This window comes from Anguilla rostrata, chromosome 15 (assembly GCF_018555375.3).
Source record: "Anguilla rostrata isolate EN2019 chromosome 15, ASM1855537v3, whole genome shotgun sequence".
Classification (NCBI taxonomy): Eukaryota; Metazoa; Chordata; class Actinopteri; order Anguilliformes; family Anguillidae; genus Anguilla; species Anguilla rostrata.
The window spans coordinates 4,342,697-4,361,662 of NC_057947.1; the positions used below are offsets into that span (position 1 = coordinate 4,342,697).

The following is an 18,966-nucleotide window of genomic DNA, read 5'->3' on the forward strand; positions in this document are numbered from 1 at the left end:
GCCCCAGAGTGATCTAAAAAACTGAGCGTGGAAGCACACTGGATAATGTACATTGTCTCAGGGTGGTAGGGGTGGGGCACAAACAAGGTAGAGAAAAAGGCATTAGATGCTAAAACAAAAGTCTATGTTTAGTCTATCACCTTTGTGTCACTGTGGCTCTCCATCCTGTCTGTCTTTCTTTGTTTTTTCATCTCTCTTGTATTGATCTAGAGCAGACTAAGAACATGCCTGGTGTGTTTGGCAAACCCCAACCCTAACCCTACTTTTTATGACTCATCAATTTATGTCACATATTTTGTGATAATTGAAAATAGAAGACCACAAGTAGAGCACTTCTTAGGATTTATTTATTTGTAAAGCAATCACTTTGATTGTTAACACTTAAGCCATATACCTTGCTAGCTAGCTTCCTGTTTTATTAGACACCCGGAACTTCTAATACCTAAAACCTAAAGATAACAAAACTGCTAAAATACACTTTTCTAAATTGTAATATTCTAAAATATGAAGGCTTAGTTTCAGAAATATTTCTTACAATATATACAATTATGATGGTCTTAAAATATGTTTATTACAATGGAATTTATTTATTTTTTACTGTGAGGCAAGCCAATAATTGATGCTTCTGTACCTTTACTGGCCCCAGAGTGATCTAAAAAACTGAGCGTGGAAGCACACTGGATAATGTACATTATCTCAGGGACTGAGGATAGTGTCCATAAACCCAACACCTGATTCATGTTACAAAACTCTTGCCTGAAACACTGTTCACCTGACAGGGGAGCAATCAAAACACAGGGTACCACATTAACACTGACAAACAGAAGGTATCTTGCTTTTGAGCCGTGGTGGTAAATGAAAATCTTTTCTTTTTTGACATATCATTTTCCAGAATTGAAAACAAATGTTGTGCACATTTTATGTCCATGTAACATCACTACTTTGTAATGGCTCGATGCGTAACTACAGTCACGCATCATGCCAAATGAGAACATGCCAAATGGCAACCAATTTCCTCTTTGAAACTATAATGTAATTACCAGGATGAGCAGTTTACCATAGTAACAATAAATATTTACTTGTAGATGGAAGAATGATAAAGATGAGATTATCTAGAAATATTACACCAGCTACATTAATACAATTGCAGTTGCTTGATTTATAAATGTGGGACTTGCAAACTAACCAGTATTTGTTTCATGAAAAAAAAAAAACCTTATGAAAAGAAAGAAAAGAAGCTAGTCATCATCAGTAATATCATGTTAAATGAGTGGTATTTAAAGAAGATTGCGCTTGTGCGTCCGGCTCGCCGTACGGAGACGTGGGGGCAGCGTGGTTGCTAGGAGGCGGCGACGAGACGAGGGGGCTTCGGGTAGCGAAAGCGCCGTTTTCGGGACGTACCGGGTGACTGGAACAAAAAACGAATGCTTTTGTCTCGGATTTGACACAGGTGAAGTGGGTGCGTTGTTGAACAGACAGTAGAGCTAACACTCCAAACGTTGGGCGTAGTAAAACTGTTATGCGCGCTTTCAATCTGAATTGAGGGCAACTGCTCACACAAATGAGGCTCACGTTCGGGCTCAAGAGCATGTGTGAAGAGCAGGTATTCAGGCCTGATGTCGATAGCTTGCTATAGCTACTTTGCCAACTTGCATTGCATTACGTACCATGCTAATTTGATGAGAAGTTAATAACGTTAACTTTTGTTAGTTTGCTACCTATTTGTGTTACTACCTTGCTATTACATCTGTCTTGTTTGGTCGATATATTAATACAGCTTACTGGGTTGTTTGACTGTTGGCTAGCTAACGTTAGCTTTTCAGTAGCGTGGATGCCGGCTAGATACTTTACAGTGTACTTGCTAGCAGGTTGGCTAACGCTAATTTACCAATAATGTTTCCATTAGCACGCTGTAGGTTTAGTCAGCTGGCAACTTTTATCGAGCCAACCAAGCAAGTGGGCGTAATGTTAGCTAGCAAGCAGACTAACGTTAGATATTCTCGTAACATTAGCTAACTAGTTCTGTGTTATCATTGGTTAGCTAGCTAGCGTCTGTCGTAGTTAATGTTAGCTGATTGAGCTATCATAGCTAGATACCGGTAACTTCTGTATTGAAAGTTAGCTGACTAGTCTAAGATCAAATAGATTAAACTTGATTAACGCTTCGTTAGCGGTTAGAAAATCGTACTTTTAGTTAACAAAAATAGTAACATGGCTGTGTCAGCACCTGTTTAACAAAATTAATTTGAAGTTTGTAACCAGCAGTGATGTCTCTAGTCAGCTGTGCTAGCATCATCGCTCAAGATATGTAGCTAGCTAGTTGGCATTACTCTTACTATGAGAAATGGCAGTAATGGCATGGGCTGGCTGGCTAGACTGTTAATCCCACAAATGTTGAAATTTGTGGTTGTTTCTAGTAAAAGTTACGATAGCTAGCAGCTTTAGATGTGGATGCTCAGTAATTCCTAACGTCACCATGTAAATAGCTAGCTAAGTAGTGAAGTAATAATTCATCAAGCAACTATAACGTTAAACGTAAAGTGACAAAGTTTTGAAAGTGTGCCTAGCGAAATCGTTTTAAGGTATTCAGTACATGGTAATCCACGTACGTTTTTTTTGTTTGTTTTTTTGCATCCAGCGACCTGTTTCCTTTTGTCCAGTTGCTTATTACAGTTGGGTTTGCGGGTTGATCGGCATGGGCCTTCCAGAAGCTCAAGGTGGATTGATGTGTGTGTGGTGAAGTGGATATTGGACGTGTGTGAGATGGGATGTGTGTGGGAGTGAGGAGTGTAAAGCTCTGAGTGTGTACTTGTGCCCTGCAGCCAGGAAGCTGCCTGCTCTGAGGACAAGAAGTTGCCGATGAGCGCAGTGGCCCTGCCCACTGCGAGAGCGGCTGAGGACCAGCTGCACTGTGTCTCGGGGGCTCACCCTCCACCCCATGCCTACCTCTGTGTGCTTCCAGCCACCTCCACAGCAACCAGGGCTGGGGGCGTTTGGGATGCGTGCACCAGCAGCGCTAATGCTAAAAGGGACGGAGGTGGAGCCTTCGCTGTAGTGCCTGCCACCCCCCGACCTTCCAGCGTTCCCCCGGTCGCCAGCCCCATCTCGCTGGAGCCCGGCACCCCCGGCTCTGGGCCCTCCTGGCCCTCCGAACCCGCCCGGCTCCGCTCAACCCTGCTCGGCAAGAGGGCCTTTTCCCCGCAGCCCGGCTCCGCCTACCCGACTTGCCCCTCCCTGCCAAAGGCCCCGCCCACCATGCCCACCAACCAGTCTTCCCCCTGGGACAGCCACCAGCTGAGGGGTAGCCGCGACGGAACTACGCGCCTCCCCGATGCCTCCCTCATCCTGGAGGCGGCCTGGCCTCAGCGCGAGGCGGTGGACACGTACGGGGCGGCTGAGTCTCGCCTGGGCCCCGGGCCCGCCTCAGGGGTGGACTCACGTTCCTCCTGGACGGAGGTAGCGCAGGCCCCCCCCTGCCCTGTCAGCCCCCTTTCTTTAGCCCCACCTCCGTCCCTGCCCCCTTCCCCGCCTCTAGCTCCATACCTTTCCGATGGGATCGAGGAGCCCTGCTCCCTTCCCGCGGACGCCTCCAGCGCCCCCTGCCTCGACGCCGGCAGCTGCGTTTGTGACGTGCCGTGTTCTGCCGCGGTCAGTCGTGGCGGCGCCGGCGACCGCGCCCAAAGTAACCGCGCGTCTCCTGAACGCCACTCCGTGTGCTCTGTGACCACCCAAATATCCTCCATACACCTGACCAAGGAGAGCCATCCGCAAGATGGGGACCCCTGCTCTCCCAAACCTCCCCTCCTGGAGCACGGCACTGTCAGGTAAGCACATGTACCCTGCCTTCACCTGGGACAGAATGGGGCAGCAGTGTAGTGCAGTGGTTAGGGAAAGTAGGCTTTTATCTCCCAGGTGACAGGTTTGATTTTGTCCACTTGTCATTGTACCTTGGAGGTAGAGACTTAGCCTGAGTGCTTACTTCCTCATACCTCGCTTATTTTGAGGGAAACGTTCTGCTTTAAAGCACCAGAAACGGGACAGACCCGCCTGTTAAGCTATATTCTTATTTATTTGCATGCAGTTTTTGTGGCCACGTATTGACCATATTATTTAAATATATGCTTTTGCAAGTAAAAGCTTGCTTATTTGTGATAGATTATTTGTCTAATAGTAAAATTTTTGTCAATAACAACAGCTGACTGGGCACAGACAACACATTTAACACCTTTCAGTTTCAAACCAACACACTGTCCAGACTGCTTTATGCTGTGCGGGAGTCGGCTGATTTTGTGTCTGTGCCCAGTCAGCTGCTGTTTTGCTGTGCAGTGCTGAGTGTGTCTGTCTGAGTGTTTGTCTGTCCAGTCAGCTGCTGTTTTGCTGTGCAGTGCGAGGTGTGTCTGTGCTGAGTGTTTGTCTGTGCCCAGTCAGCTGCTGTTTTGCTGTGCAGTGTGAGGTGTGTCTGTGCTGAGTGTTTGTGTCTGTGCCCAGTCAGCTGCTGTGTTGTGGTCTGTGCCCAGTCAGCTGCTGTTTTGCTGTGCAGTGTGAGGTGTGTCTGTGCTGAGTGTTTGTGTCTGTGCCCAGTCAGCTGCTGTTTTGCTGTGCCGTGTGCAGTGTGAGGTGTGTCTGTGCTGAGTGTTTGGGTCTGTGCCCAGTCAGCTGCTGTTTTGCTGTGCAGTGTGAGGTGTGTCTGTGCTGAGTGTTTGTGTCTGTGCCCAGTCAGCTGCTGTTTTGCTGTGCCGTGTGCAGTGTGAGGTGTGTCTGTGCTGAGTGTTTGGGTCTGTGCCCAGTCAGCTGCTGTTTTGCTGTGCAGTGTGCAGTGTGAGGTGTGTCTGTGCTGAGTGTTTGTGTCTGTGCCCAGTCAGGAGACCATCGCTGCATTGCTGGGCTGCGGTGAGGAAGAGGAGCTGACTGGCAAGCTGGGGAACCAGTGCAGCGGCGATGATGACAGTGAGCGCGTTTTCACTCAGGAAGTGACATCGCGCACACATCCGCGTGCCTCATCCTGTTTCCATCGCCATGTATTCGGTCGGCGGCTGGGCTAACCTGTGTCACTGTGCTTTGTGTTTCTCCTCAGATGGGTCCGAAGCCTCCACTTTGAGTGAGGCCTCCGCAGTCACGCTGCCTTTATCAAAGTAAGAGATTTCCCACTTGTTTCCCCCCTCTTACCCCTCAGCTTTATCAAAGTAAGAGATTTCCCGCTTATTTCCCCCTCTCACCCCTCATCTTTATCAAAGTAAGAGATTTCCTGCTCATTTCCCCCTCTTACCCCTCAGCTTTATCAAAGAGATTTCCCACTCATTTCCCCCTCTCACCCCTCAGCTTTATCAAAGTAAGAGATTTCCCACTCATTTCCCCCTCTCACCCCTCAGCTTTATCAAAGAGATTTCCCGCTCATTTCCCCCTCTTACCCCTCAGCTTTATCAAAGTAAGAGATTTCCCGCTCATTTCCCCCTCTCACCACTCAACTTTATCAAAGTAAGAGATTTCCCGCTCATTTCCCCCTCTCACCCCTTAGCTTTATCAAAGTAAGAGATTTCCCGCTCTGTGACAGGGCTCAGTCTGTACTCGGTGGCAGGGCTCAGTGTACATGCAGTAATAGGGTAGCTCATGTATTCATGCTGTTGATAATGTCATAGTTATTCATGTTATTGATATGTTGTTGTGGGTAATTTTAATTGTGTGTCATGATTGTTAGTGTGGAGGAGCTGATGACCTGTGAGGACTGCAGAACAGAAAAGCCAGCCCTGGTGCCAAGCCTGTTTCCCTCTACTCCCCCGACATTGTACTTCAGCACTGCCAATGAGAGAGGTTCGGCCCTACACTCACTGCATTATCTCACTACTGTGCTCTGTGATGTCATTATCTCACTGCGCTGCACTGTGTGATGTCATTATCTCACTGCTCTGCTTTGTGTGATGTCATTATTTTACTGCACTGCTCTGTGTAATGTCATTATCTCACTGCATTGCTCAGTGTGATGTCATTATCTCTCTGCTCTGTGTGATGTCATTATCTCACTGCACTGCTCTGTGTGATGTCATTATCTCAGTCCTCGTGCACTCTGTGCTTACTGCCTTAATCTGAATGGCCTTGTGTCTCTCAGTAAACTTGTCTTACAATAATGTGTTTGCCTGCACCTTGTCTTTACACTTTGCCTACATCGCAATAGCTTTATTAACTGCATTAGTAATGATAACAGTAGTTATACCATGACTGTACAGAGTCACAGTTATTGCATTTTATCTTATGATTCTTTAATATCTTTTTTTGCCTCGGATGGTGTTTTTGAAGAGAATAACAGTGTAAGTGTGTGCTTTTGTGACAGTACAGCTGGGACTGATAATTATATTATGCCTTTCTTGACATAAAATATACAGTACTGTGCAAAAGTCTTAGACACCTGTAAAAAAAAAAAAATGCTGTACAGCTAAGATGCTTTCAGAAATAATGAAATGAAAGGTTATAAATATCGAAAAAATAATATAAAGAGCAGTAAGTAGTTCAAAACTAAATAAAATCAATGTTTGGTGTGACCACCCTTCGCCTTTAAAACTACATCAATTCTCTTAGGTACACTGTCCGGCAGTTTTATAAGAAAATCGGCTGGTAGGTTGTTCCAAGCATTTTGGAGAACTTGCCACAGTTCTTCTGCAGACTTTTGGCTGTTTCGCTTGGTTCTGGCTCTCCAGGTAATCCCAGAGACCCTTGATCAAGTCTTTATCTGAAAAGTAGTCTGTTACTTAAAATATTACTTTAACAAAATACAAAAATGTATCTGTAAAATTGAGAAAAATTGGAAAATTCATGTTTGGAAATATCAAATTTGCTCTTTTCTACTGACACACTGCAGAAAACAAAAAGTAAACATCTAAGACCAAATATATACTATATATTATATTTAAAAATCTGGGGTGCCTAAGACTTTTGCACAGTGCTGTACCTCAAAATCTCTCTGTAGTGATGGTAATGGATCCTTCACCATGAGGCTTACCAGCTTCCTTTTGTTTTTGTAAAAGTAGTGGGCACTTTGCAGCATGTCTGTGTAACAGTCAGTAATTGACATTGAGTGTGTTTGCCTGGGATAATTGCGTTTTTACGGTGACTGTGTGATAGTAGTAGGGATTTATAGTGAATGGGCCTCATTCACGAAACATTCGTCCGATCACATTTGAACGTAAAGTGCGTGCAGGAACATTTCGGCATTCATCATTTTGTTTCTCATCTGTATTTGTTCTTGGCTGTTTCCTTATGCAAGTCACATGAACAGGATTGCGCATATAATTTGCAAACAGCCAGCGTTCATCATCTCATACACCTGGGATATGCACAGAAAACAAGGCCTGCACACGTATCATGAATCTCATATCGTTTTTTCATGGGAACTTTTTTAAGAACGAAAGTAAGAATAATTTAAGAGAGGTTTTGTAAATGAGGCCCGGTGTGCGTTTCTCTAGTGGTAGCGTGTGCTTTGCGGTGAGTGGTAACTGTGTTTGTGTGTCACAGTGGAGATGTTGCCTCCAGAGCAGAGCAGCCTGCTGAAGTGGAAAATAAGCTCTGTCACGCCGAATGTGGTGAAGAACACCCTCACACGCTCTCACTTTAAACACACCAAGGGTGAGTTCCACACACCCTCGCACGCTCACATACACCCTCACACGCTCTCACTTTAAACACACCAAGGGTGAGTTCCACACACCCTCGCACGCTCACATACACCCTCACACGCTCTCATTTTAAACACACCAAGGGTGAGTTCCACACACCCTCACACGCTCACATACACCCTCACACGCTCTCATTTTAAACACACCAAGGGTGAGTTCCACACACCCTCACACGCTCATACACCCTCACACGCTCTCATTTTAAACACACCAAGGGTGAGTTCCACACACCACACAGCGTCTCACTTTAAACACACCAAGGGTGAGTTCCACACACCTTGCGACGCTCACATCACCATAACGCTTCCTTTAAACACACCAAGGGTAGTTTCACCACTCGCACGCTCACATACACCCTCACACGCTCTCACTTTAAACACACCAAGGGTGAGTTCCACACACCCTCGCACGCTCACATACACCCTCACACGCTCTCATTTTAAACACACCAAGGGTGAGTTCCACACACCCTCACACGCTCTCACTTTAAACACAGCAAGGGTGAGTTCCACACACCCTCGCACACTCACATACACCCTCACACGCTCTCATTTAAACACACCAAGGGTGAGTTCCACACACCCTCCACGCTCACAACACCCTCACACGCTCTCACTTAAACACACGGTGAGTCAACCTCACACGCTCTCACTTTAAACACAGCAAGGGTGAGTTCCACACACCCTTGCCTGCTCACACACACACACACCCTCGCACGCTCACCCACACGCACTCTCACACGCTTACACCCAGCAAGGGTGAATTCAGCACACCGTTGCACGCTTACCCACATGATCTCGCACGCTCACAATTTAAACCCACCAAGAGTGAGTTCCCCGTGCTCTTGCACACTCACGCATTTGCCCTTGCACATTCATCAACACAACCTCTTGCGCTCAGAATTTAGAACCACCCAGAGAGACTACCCCACAAGCCCTCGCACGCAAACCCTCTCGATGTACTTCATACCAGTGGTTCCCAGCCCTGTTCCTGGAGATCTGCCATCCTGTAGGTTTTCATTTCAACCATAATTTGGCACACCTGATTCTCTTAATGAGCAGCTTAACGAGATCTCTCGCTGTTGAATGAGGTACGCTTTGTGAAAACCTGGAGTGAAAAGGTACAAGATGGTTGATCTCCAGGAACAGGATAGGGAACCACTGCTTTTATACTCAGTACTTCAGAGTACTTTTATTGGGTTAGTATTTTTAGTATATCTTTTCAATTGGTCACAACGGTTTTTGTGTGTCAAAGTGCATTTTAGATAAACTTTTACAAGTTTACTACAAGCTGCAGGTTTAGCAATGACTGGTCGAGGGGCATTTGGGGTTTGTGGTCTAAAACAAGAAAATTCAGAGAGTAACCTCAGAGTAGCTTGTACAGTTACTTTTATGCCTATAGAAATTATACTTATGAATATGACCTTATTATTCCTCAAACTGGAAGTATTTCCTGTGGTGTATGCAACCTTAGACCACTGTGCTCAATTAAAGAAATACCTGGATGATATAAAATATAATAATATTATTAAAATGTATGTTTGTAATGGTAAATGTATGCAAGCTGCTTTGGAGCTACTTTACATTGTGGTAATTTACATTGGATAAAGTGAACCCTTTGTCTCCCTTTAAACACGTAAAACATGGTGGAGTGACTTTGGGTGTTTTCTGTTTTGTTTTGCAGAAGGCCATGACTGGCTTGGCTGTTGGGGTCACCACATGAAGTCAATAGGATTCAGGGCCCTTCATGAGCACCAGAAGGTAATGGCGGAGAAGAGTATTTGTGGAGAAGGCACCCGTGTCTTCCATAACTCATTAACGCATGGTTTCCATAGAATTCTTTGCACACCTGTTCACGCAGCTCTTTCTCTTCCTCTTTCTCCTTCCTCCTCCTCAGCTGAACCACTTCCCCGGGTCCTTTCAGATCGGGCGGAAGGACCGGCTGTGGCGGAACCTGTCCAAGATGCAGATTCTCTTCGGCCGACGGGAGTTCAGCTTCCTCCCACAATCCTTTGTGCTTCCGCAGGACAGGAAGCTGCTGAAGAAGGCCTGGGAGGCGAGCGGCCGGCGAAAGTGGATCATCAAGCCGGTGTGTTTTAGCAAACCCCTGCTCCCATGAGCCTCTGCTGCTGCGGGTCTCTGCTCCCATGAGCCTCTGCTGCTGCGGGTCTCTGCTCCCATGAGCCTCTGCTGCTGCAGGTCTCTGCTCCCATGAGCCTCTGCTCTTGCAGGTCTCTGCTCCCATGAGCCTCTGCTGCTGCGGGTCTCTGCTCCCATGAGCCTCTGCTCCCATGAGCCTCTGCTGCTGCGGGTCTCTGCTCCCATGAGCCTCTGCTCTTGCGGGTCTCTGCTCCCATGAGCCTCTGCTGCTGCTGGTCTCTGCTCCCATGAGCCTCTGCTGCTGCTGGTCTCTGCTCCCATGAGCCTCTGCTGCTGCTGGTCTCTGCTCCCATGAACCTCTGCTGCTGCGTGTCTCTGCTCCCATGAGCCTCTGCTGCTGCAGGTCTCTGCTCCCATGAGCCTCTGCTGCTGCGGGTCTCTGCTCCCATGAGCCTCTGCTGCTGCGGGTCTCTGCTCCCATGAGCCTCTGCTGCTGCGGGTCTCTGCTCCCATGAGCCTCTGCTGCTGCGGGTCTCTGCTCCCATGAGCCTCTGCTGCTGCTGGTCTCTGCTCCCATGAGCCTCTGCTGCTGCGGGTCTCTGCTCCCATGAGCCTCTGTTCCCATGAGCCTGTGCTGCTGCAGGTCTTTGCTCCTACATGTCCCATGTGCCTCTATTTTGAATTGAATGAATTGATGGTAAATGACCCCAGCTATCCCCCCCCCCCCCCTTTATGTGTGCAGCCAGCGTCGGCGCGGGGAAACGGGATCCAGGTGATTCACCGGTGGGGCCAGCTGCCCCGCAGGAGGCCTCTACTGGTGCAGAAGTAAGAAAACGGCCTGTGATTGGCTAAGCACAGATCTGGGATCTGAGAGCCTATTGGTGGATAGGCAGTGTTTTTTCTTCCAGTGCCTGTTGGAGCAACTTTGCGTTTGTGCTGCAGATACCTTCACAAGCCCTTCCTGATTGACGGGAGCAAGTTCGACCTGCGGATCTACGTGTACGTCTCGTCCTACAACCCCCTGCGCATCTACATCTTCACCGACGGCCTCGTCCGCTTCGCCAGCTGCAAGTGCGTAAACTTCTTCCACGCTACAAATAAACGTGAATCAAACTGTGCGCCAATCAAACTGTCTCAGTTACTTTCTGTCAAACTGTAGCACTACGTTAGCGTGGGTGTCATTCCATCACATTCGTATGTGCCTGGCTGTGGGCTATGTTTACTTCTCTCTGACTGCTGATTGGCTAAAGAATGTGGTGCTGTCTGCGGGGGTTTGGGGCAAAGGTGAATGTGTCCTTTTCCCTGAAGAATGTGCACGTGTTGATGTCGGTGAATGTTCTGCCACAAAATGGCGGCCGCGCATCGCTCAGATGCGTGCTACACATTGGTGGTGGTTGTGTTTGCTGCTCATCACTGTAAAAGTTTGAATGTGAGAAACTATAATAATGATAAATGCAAAACATTATTATTATTATTATTATTATTATTATATATCATAAGGATGGGCAGCATTTGCAGTTAAAGTACTTATGCTTGGTGCATTGACTCAGTCAACTAGTCTGAATACTGTCCGGACTGTTTCACTGTCCGCACCGTCATGGCTGGACTGTGCATTCCCAAACTAGAGAAAGTAATAGCGAGGGACACAAAAATGAGTTTTGAAACCGTGTTCGCATCGTGAAATTATACGTGGATGTTTCAGTGCTCACGGTGGTTTGAATATCCCTTTCTTCGTGTGGTATTTTTATTTTATGTGCTGTCTTTCAGGTATTCCTCTTCGATGAAAAGCCTGAGCAATAAGTTCATGCACTTAACAAACTACAGCGTGAACAAGGAGAACTCCGAGTACCAGCGCAATAATGACGACCAGTCCTGCCAGGGTCACAAGTGGTAAGGGAGGAAGCGTGTAGACGCTAGAGCAGATTTATGGCTGCAAACGGATTCAAATGCCCACGCCCTCGCGCACTTTCACTCTCACGTTGATGTTGAAGCGTTGACGTTTTTCTGAGTAATGCTGGTGCGTGTTTGGTTTGGTGAAACGTTGGCGTTTTTCTGTGTAATACTGGTGAAACGTTGTTGCTTTTCTCTGTAATGCTGGTGTGTTTGGTTTTTCTGTATAATGCTGGTGTGTGTTTGGTTTGGTGAAACGTTGATGTTTTTCTGTGTAATGCTCGTGTGTTTGGTTTGGTGTGTAACGCTGGCGTGTGTTTGGTTTGGGTCGCAGGGCTTTGAAAGCGCTCTGGCAGTATCTGGGCAGGAAAGGAGTGAATACCACGCAGATCTGGGAGAAGATCAAAGACATCGTGATAAAAACCATCATTGCGTAGGTTCTTGTTTTCATCCATCTGTGTGGAAAGAATCCTGTCCGTCGTGTGCAGATCAAGATAACTTACTACCACAGATTTTAATCGCAATTAAAGCTGCAAGCGGCGTTGGGAGGGGCCCAAGCATTGGCACAAGTGCGCCCCCTATGGAGTGATTTTTAAATGGTTTTGTCCTCATAATCATATACCTTCACCCAACACATCTACTGCATCGCCATGGATGTCTCCTAGCCGCTAGGTGTAAAGGCCTTTACTATGTCGTAACACTAAAGGCTGTTTTATACTTCTGCATAGTACACGTAAAAATGGGTCTGTGTAGGGGTTGTGGGCAATGTGCGGCATGTGCGACGGTTGCAGACCACAGCCGCGTTGAAGACGCAGACCTCATTAAGAAATTAAAAGCGCGTAGTTGGTAACCAGTGCCCGCATACGCTGTAAAGAAGATGATTGGTTGACTGCTGACATGAAGTCACTGGCATACGGCTCTGACTAACAGGTTATAACAGTTGATTCTCAAAACAACGTTAAATATTAAATGTCTTCATTGCAACAAGTTACATCTAGCTGAGCATTTTTGTGGTCATTGGTGCAGTATTTAGTAGGTTTGGAAATATGAATGAAGGTGTTGTCTTTTGAACTATAACGGTCAGTAACAAAATCTAATTATATGGCCTGCGGAACCTGTGCAATATGCCGCACAAATGAATTGGTCCTTTCGCGAGTGCCGCACACAACGGACACAACTATCCAGACTACGCAAAAGTAAAAAACAGCATTTAGATGGTCCGGCGTGTATGTAGAGCTGCAGCGCTTCCGCACCGCAACTAAAATAGGCATCTTAGCAGAGAATGCACATTTCAGAGCACCTCAGAGACAGATAGAATAATAACACATAAATACACATTTCAAATAATAAATACGACATTGAGAAAAAACGAAACAAAAGGCGAAATATCAATTCGCGACCGGCGTGCTGCGGTCAGACATTGGCAGATAAGAAATTTTTCGGTTACGCTGACCTATAAAACGCTATTCCAGAAGCAAAATCAGACATGTAATACATCGTTAGAAAGCTTATACTCTCACCTACTGAATAAATAAATTGTACTAAAAAGGGCGACAACGCCGTAAGCAACAGGTGTGGTATTACGCACAGCTATTTTTGAAGGTAGCCTACCCAGGCATCACAAATGCGCGTATATTTCACAAACGGATTGTCCAAGACAATATATGACCACTCAGTCTCAAAAGCGACATCTCTGCACGTAAAACAATGGTAAGATTGTACATTTATTCAATGTTTAGTCCCAGATATTGACTGTAGAATGAGATGGTGTAATTTAAAAAAATTCTCTCATTTATTTCATTATTCAGTGAGCAGCGTTTTCACTGCTGTATAGGCATACCTTAGGGCTATTGTCGGGTTTATCTTGTTGCTATGACGGAATACGATTTTTTAGTGGTGAAAGAATATTTTTATGAATGCCAAGATAGACAATATTGTCCATTATGTCAAGGGTGGGGGGTGATTTTTAGATGAGACTGCAGGGAGGGGGTGCGTGTTAAATGAACGACCGAAGCGACAATGGTGGGGCTGCGAAACTCCGTTTTCGGCATAGTTGTCATGTATCGTCTACTAATGAAACTGAAACAACGCGTTTCTGTTTTCATCTCACACTTTGGTTGCAGTAGCACCGAATGTTTGAGTTTAGTAATCTAGGCACGCCGGCGTGCCCACCACTAGGGGTTGTGCGCTAAGAGGTTAACAGAACACAAATGTGTCTTTGTAGCGTGATGCCATACTGCTGTGCTGAATGCGCAGTCAGGTGAGCGTGCTGCGTAAATCGAACGCGCTGGTTAAGGCGTGTCTCTCCGCAGGGTGGACCCGTACGTGAACGCGCTGATTCAGACGCACGTGCGCTCGGCCTACAGCTGCCACGAGCTCTTTGGCTTTGACATCATGCTGGACGAGAACCTGAAGCCCTGGCTGCTGGAGGTCAACATCTCCCCTAGGTAACGCCACACCTGCTTAGAGCCCCGCCCACACCTGCTTAGAGCCCCACCCACACCTGCTTAGAGCCCCGCCCACACCTGCTTAGAGCCCCGCCCACACCTGCTTAGAGCCCCACCCATACCGGCTTAGAGCCCCGCCCATACCTGCTTAGAGCCCCACCCACACCTGCTTAGAGCCCTGCCCACACCTGCTTAGAGCCCCACCCACACCTGCTTAGAGCCCCGCCCACACCTGCTTAGAGCCCCGCCCACACCTGCTTAGAGCCCCGCCCACACCTGCTGAAAGCCCCACCCATACCTACTGAAAGCCCCACTCATACCTACTGAAAGCCCCGCCCATACCTACTGAAAGCCCCGCCCATACCTACTGAAAGCCCTACCCATACCTACTGAAAGCCCCACCCATACCTACTGAAAGCCCTGCTCATACCTACTGAAAGCTCCGCCCATACCTGCTGAAAGCCCCGCCCATACCTGCTGAAAGCCCCGCCCATACCTACTGAAAGCCCCGCCCATACCTACTGAAAGCCCCGCCCATACCTACTGAAAGCCCCGCCCATACCTACTGAAAGCCCCACCCATACCTACTGAAAGCCCTGCCCATACCTACTGAAAGCCCCGCCCATACCTACTGAAAGCCCCGCCCATACCTACTGAAAGCCCCACCCATACCTACTGAAAGCCCCGCCCATACCTACTGAAAGCCCCACCCATACCTGCTGAATGCCCCGCCCATACCTACTGAAAGCCCCACCCATACCTGCTGAAAGCCCTACCCATACCTACTGAATGCCCCGCCCATACCTGCTGAATGCCCGCCCATACCTGCTGAATGCCCCGCCCATACCTGCTGAATGCCCCGCCCATACCTACTGAAAGCCCCGCCCATACCTGCTGAAAGCCCCGCCCATACCTGCTGAATGCCCCGCCCATACCTACTGAATGCCCCGCCCATACCTGCTGAATGCCCTGCCCATACCTGGCTGGAGCACCTCCCACACCTTTATATGTTGTTGCTAGATGTATTTCCTGTATAACAATATAGGAAGCAGTTATTATGGACTCACCACATAGTTATTTGTCGAAAATATATTAGTCACAACAGAATCTTGATAAATGCACTCCGTGTACCTATGTCTCATGCAAAGTTCATGGCACGGCAGTGACGTGACAGGATGTGCGAAGGCAAGTCAGGTTTTGCTGGTAGTGAACATTTAAACGCTAGGCGCTACACGGCGTTGGCCAGTATGCTTGGCGGCGTGCATTAGCATGTTCAGCAGTACACCATCGAGTCTTTCCACCTCCCGCTCGAACTCTTCCCCTCTCTCCCCCCTCTTTGAAGCCTGCACTCCCACTCGGCGCTGGATTTGAGCGTCAAGGGCCAGATGGTGCGGGACGTGCTCAACCTGGCCGGCTTCGTCCTTCCCCGACAGGAGGCGGTCCGTGCGGCCGGAGGCGGCAGCAGCAGCAGGTTCGGTCCGGTCCACATCATTCTCTGCTATGCTGGATTCGGCGTTCGTTTTAATGTAAACGTTAGCGTCTGTGTGCTGCTCTTGGTGCTGGTGCCGGTGAATTGGTGTAAGTGCACGCATTTATATTAGTATTATATGTGCTGTATGTCTCGGACAGTGGGGAAGAGAAGTCTGCCATCTCTGTGTTGGCCTGCTGTGATTTGCGCTGTCGCTGTTTTGCGTTAATGTGAGTTAATGACGTGTGCGTGTGTGTGTGTGTGTGTGTGATGCGTGTGTGTGTGTGTGTGGTGCGTGTGTGTGTTCTGCTTGCTGCAGTGCGTGTGCTGAGGGGAAGGAGACTGCAGGAGTCCGGTCACAGCTGGCTGCGGAGGAGAAGGCAAAGAGGGTGCTCTATGAATGCCGGCGCTTTGCAGACCAGGTACGCACGCACGCACACACAGATACACACACATACACACCTACACACACACACACACAGATACACACACATACACACACACACACACACACACACAGATACACACACACACACACAGATACAGACACACACCCACACCCACTTAGCACGTATACACAGGCACGCATACACACGGCGTGCACAGGCCCTCAAGCACCGCAGTGCTCACACACCCGCGCGCGTAGATGCGCGTGTAGACGCACCCGCACATCCCCGACCCCGTGATACAGACGGTCTTTAAACGCAGCCCTTTCCAGCTGTGCTGTTCAGCGCGCCGCACTCTCAGCTGTGCACTGTAGGCAACGCACTGCGCCGTTTTACACCGTACCGTCCACGGCCTCTCCCGACCTGGGCCGAGGCCCCCCGGGGCCGCACGGCGTGTACGTCCCGCAGCTGTTAAGAGGAAACGGGTAACTCTCTGCCCCCCCCGCCGCCCCGCCCCGCAGGAGTTCCTGTCCTCCGTGCTGGACGCCCTGACCCCCGGCGACGTGCGGGCGCTGGTGGAGGCGGAGGACGAGCTGAGCCGGCGGGGGGAGTTCGAGCGGGTCTTCCCCTGCCCCGTCTCCTCGGGCTACATGCGCTTCTTCACCAAGCCGCGCTACCTCAACGTCCTGCTCAGCCAATGGGAGCAGCAGCACGGGGCCGACAGGAGCCGAGGTGTGGTGTGCGCATGCGTGCATACGTGCGTGCGCGTTCGTGTTTATATTTGGGTGTGTTTGTAAGAACGTGTGTGTTGTGCTTGTGACTGAAAGTTTTGAGTGTACCGTCAATACAGTACGAGGGTAGTCAGACTCTGATAGTCCCAGCTGCGTTTCCCTCGGCAGCCTGAAGGGGGCGCTAGGCATGCTTTGTGACGGTTTGTGCGTTTCAGGTGTCAGCCTGCTGAGGGTTCTCTGTCAGAAGGGTGTGCAATTGGACAGCGCCTCTGACTCCGCATGTGCTGTGAGTTCTCACCTCCTCTCCATCTCTTTCATCCTTCTTTTCATGAGGTTGCTTTCACTCGTAAGACTATCACCATACACCGGAGGTTATATCCAACACAAGCACAAGTACAGCTGTGGCAACCATGTGCGGACAGTCATTACATATTCAAACAGAACCACCATTATAGACTGATATTAAGCACAGCTACAGATTAATACTATCCACAGCTACAGATTGCTATTAACCAGCACTACAGACTGCTGTTAACTACAGCTACAGACCACTATTAATTACTGCTACAGACTGCTTTAAGTACAGCTACAGATTACTATTAGCCACTGCTACAGACTGCTATTAACAAGCAAGCAAAACTTACATACACACGCCTATTCCATGCAGATACTGTGCCTGTATTACATTTTCTCCCCCCCCCCCCCCCTCCCTAAATCTCCCTCTCCACGGTGGTCACTCAAATCCACTGCTGGCCAGAAGTGTGAACCCAGCATGACCCTCTCCCCCACACAGGATGCTGTCACATCTGGGTGAGCACAGGCATACTGACTGCCACAGTTTTTTTGATGATATTGATAAGTACTAGATTAGAGTTGTGTGTGTTTAAAATACAGATATTTGTTATCACTGCATTTGTGTGTGTATCACAGCGTTTCTGAAAGGTGTGTGTTGTCCCTGTTAGTGTGGGGTCCGGGGACCAGGAGGTGCTCCAGAGGGATCTGTGATCTGGGACCCCCCCCCAGCCTCTCTGACACGCACCTGCTGGGACCAGCCACTCCCAGCCCGGGCCAACCACAACCCGCCCCCAAAACACTGTGTGTGACAGCGACCTACTGCTGATGCCCCCCTCTACCCTCAAACTCAACTCCCCCCCCTCTCCCTCACTGTGCACGCTCTGGGCTCCAGCAAGCGCACACAGACCTGCACAGTCTTGCTCCCATCATCCCACGGAGGATGTCTGGAGAGGGGAGGGGGGAGAGGATGCCTCCTGTGAAAGAAGTTTGGAAATGGCCGACCTCAGGCGTGCTCTTGTAGTTCCATGGGTTACGCTAGTCTCAGCTTTGTTCTCTCAGGAGTCTGGGGGTTGCACTGACCTCAGCTGTGTTCTGAAAGGATCCTGTGGGGTATGATTGCTTCAGCTGTGTTCTTGGAGGGGCCTGTGGATTATGCTAGCCTCAGTTGTGTTCTAGCGGTGGTCTGCGTGTTACGCTAGCCTCCACTGTGTTCTGCTAGGGGGTCTGTTTACACCATCTCACGATGTCCCTTCTGAAAAACACGTTTACATTTGAACTCTGGGACTCAGGGATGTAACCAGCAAATCCTTTGGGCCGGTCATGTCAGAAAAATGCTAGATATGTGTATTTTTAATTAAAATAAAACAGTGATAATTGTTGTCAATAGAACTTTTTATCATTTGAATAATGTAGTTCCTGTTGAAGGGAAACTTCAGCTCAGGGTCAGGTTTTGACATTAAAGATTTGAAGTGAAGCCGCTTTCCCTGTTTTTCTTTCTGCCTGCTGCCTGTGGTCACAGTGCTGTTGAGGAATGAACTCTTGTTCTAGTTGTTCAGAAATGATCGCCAAAATGCGCTCATCACGCCACGTTTCCCAAATGAGGTCAAAGAAAAGGAAAAGTGTTTAATAGTCATTGGAAGTTTTAATCGACTGTTGGTACGTAAGCAAAGGATGATCCTTGGGGGCTATTAATTAATTAATTTAAATAATAAATAAATAGCCAGTTCACCTTACGGCATCTTCCTTCCACAAGGACACTTGTGAATATGCACACAGCCCTAAAGCTCGGGTTGGTTTACTTTTTTTTTTTTTTCATCCACGTCCTTTAACTCACTGACAGTGTCTTTGCTCAAGTGTGAAAGCCTTTCTTATTTTTAATCACACACATTACTTAGTACCAGACCTGGGTCAAATATGTATTTGTTTTGGATTGAAGTGCTTTTCTACGTTCTACTGATCTTGTCTGGTGTATTGGAACAATGAAATA

General features: G+C 48.3%; 1 protein-coding gene across 5 annotated transcripts; it reads left to right on the top strand.

The window, feature by feature from the left end:
• Nucleotides 1–1,291: 1,291 nt before the first annotated feature.
• LOC135241132 (tubulin monoglutamylase TTLL4-like) lies at nucleotides 1,292–18,453 on the top strand. 5 transcript variants are annotated; one of them, XM_064311278.1, is made up of 19 exons: nucleotides 1,292–1,450; nucleotides 2,823–3,824; nucleotides 4,859–4,947; nucleotides 5,075–5,132; nucleotides 5,696–5,808; nucleotides 7,504–7,614; nucleotides 9,348–9,424; nucleotides 9,561–9,752; nucleotides 10,506–10,588; nucleotides 10,706–10,834; nucleotides 11,531–11,653; nucleotides 11,988–12,086; nucleotides 13,966–14,100; nucleotides 15,443–15,571; nucleotides 15,888–15,990; nucleotides 16,476–16,686; nucleotides 16,901–16,971; nucleotides 17,443–17,495; nucleotides 17,648–18,453. In XM_064311278.1, the coding sequence occupies exons 2-19, from the start codon at nucleotides 2,860–2,862 to the stop codon at nucleotides 17,688–17,690; spliced, it is 2,784 nt and encodes a 927-aa protein (XP_064167348.1). In that variant the 5' UTR covers nucleotides 1,292–1,450; nucleotides 2,823–2,859; the 3' UTR covers nucleotides 17,691–18,453. The 5 variants fall into 5 exon arrangements, with proteins under 5 accessions (XP_064167348.1, XP_064167352.1, XP_064167353.1 ...); XM_064311282.1 differs by having other exon boundaries at nucleotides 17,446–17,495; XM_064311283.1 differs by having other exon boundaries at nucleotides 17,479–17,495.
• The last annotated feature ends 513 nt before the right edge of the window (nucleotides 18,454–18,966 follow it).

Bases quoted from the DNA above. Each gene is read 5' to 3' on its own strand.
- LOC135241132 (XM_064311278.1), top strand. From the start codon at position 2,860: ATGAGCGCAGTGGCCCTGCCCACTGCGAGAGCGGCTGAGGACCAGCTG. The intron at 3,825-4,858 runs GTAAGCACATGT...GTCTGTGCCCAG, and splicing joins CTGGAGCACGGCACTGTCAG to TCAGGAGACCATCGCTGCAT. The intron at 9,425-9,560 runs GTAATGGCGGAG...CCTCCTCCTCAG, and splicing joins CCCTTCATGAGCACCAGAAG to CTGAACCACTTCCCCGGGTC.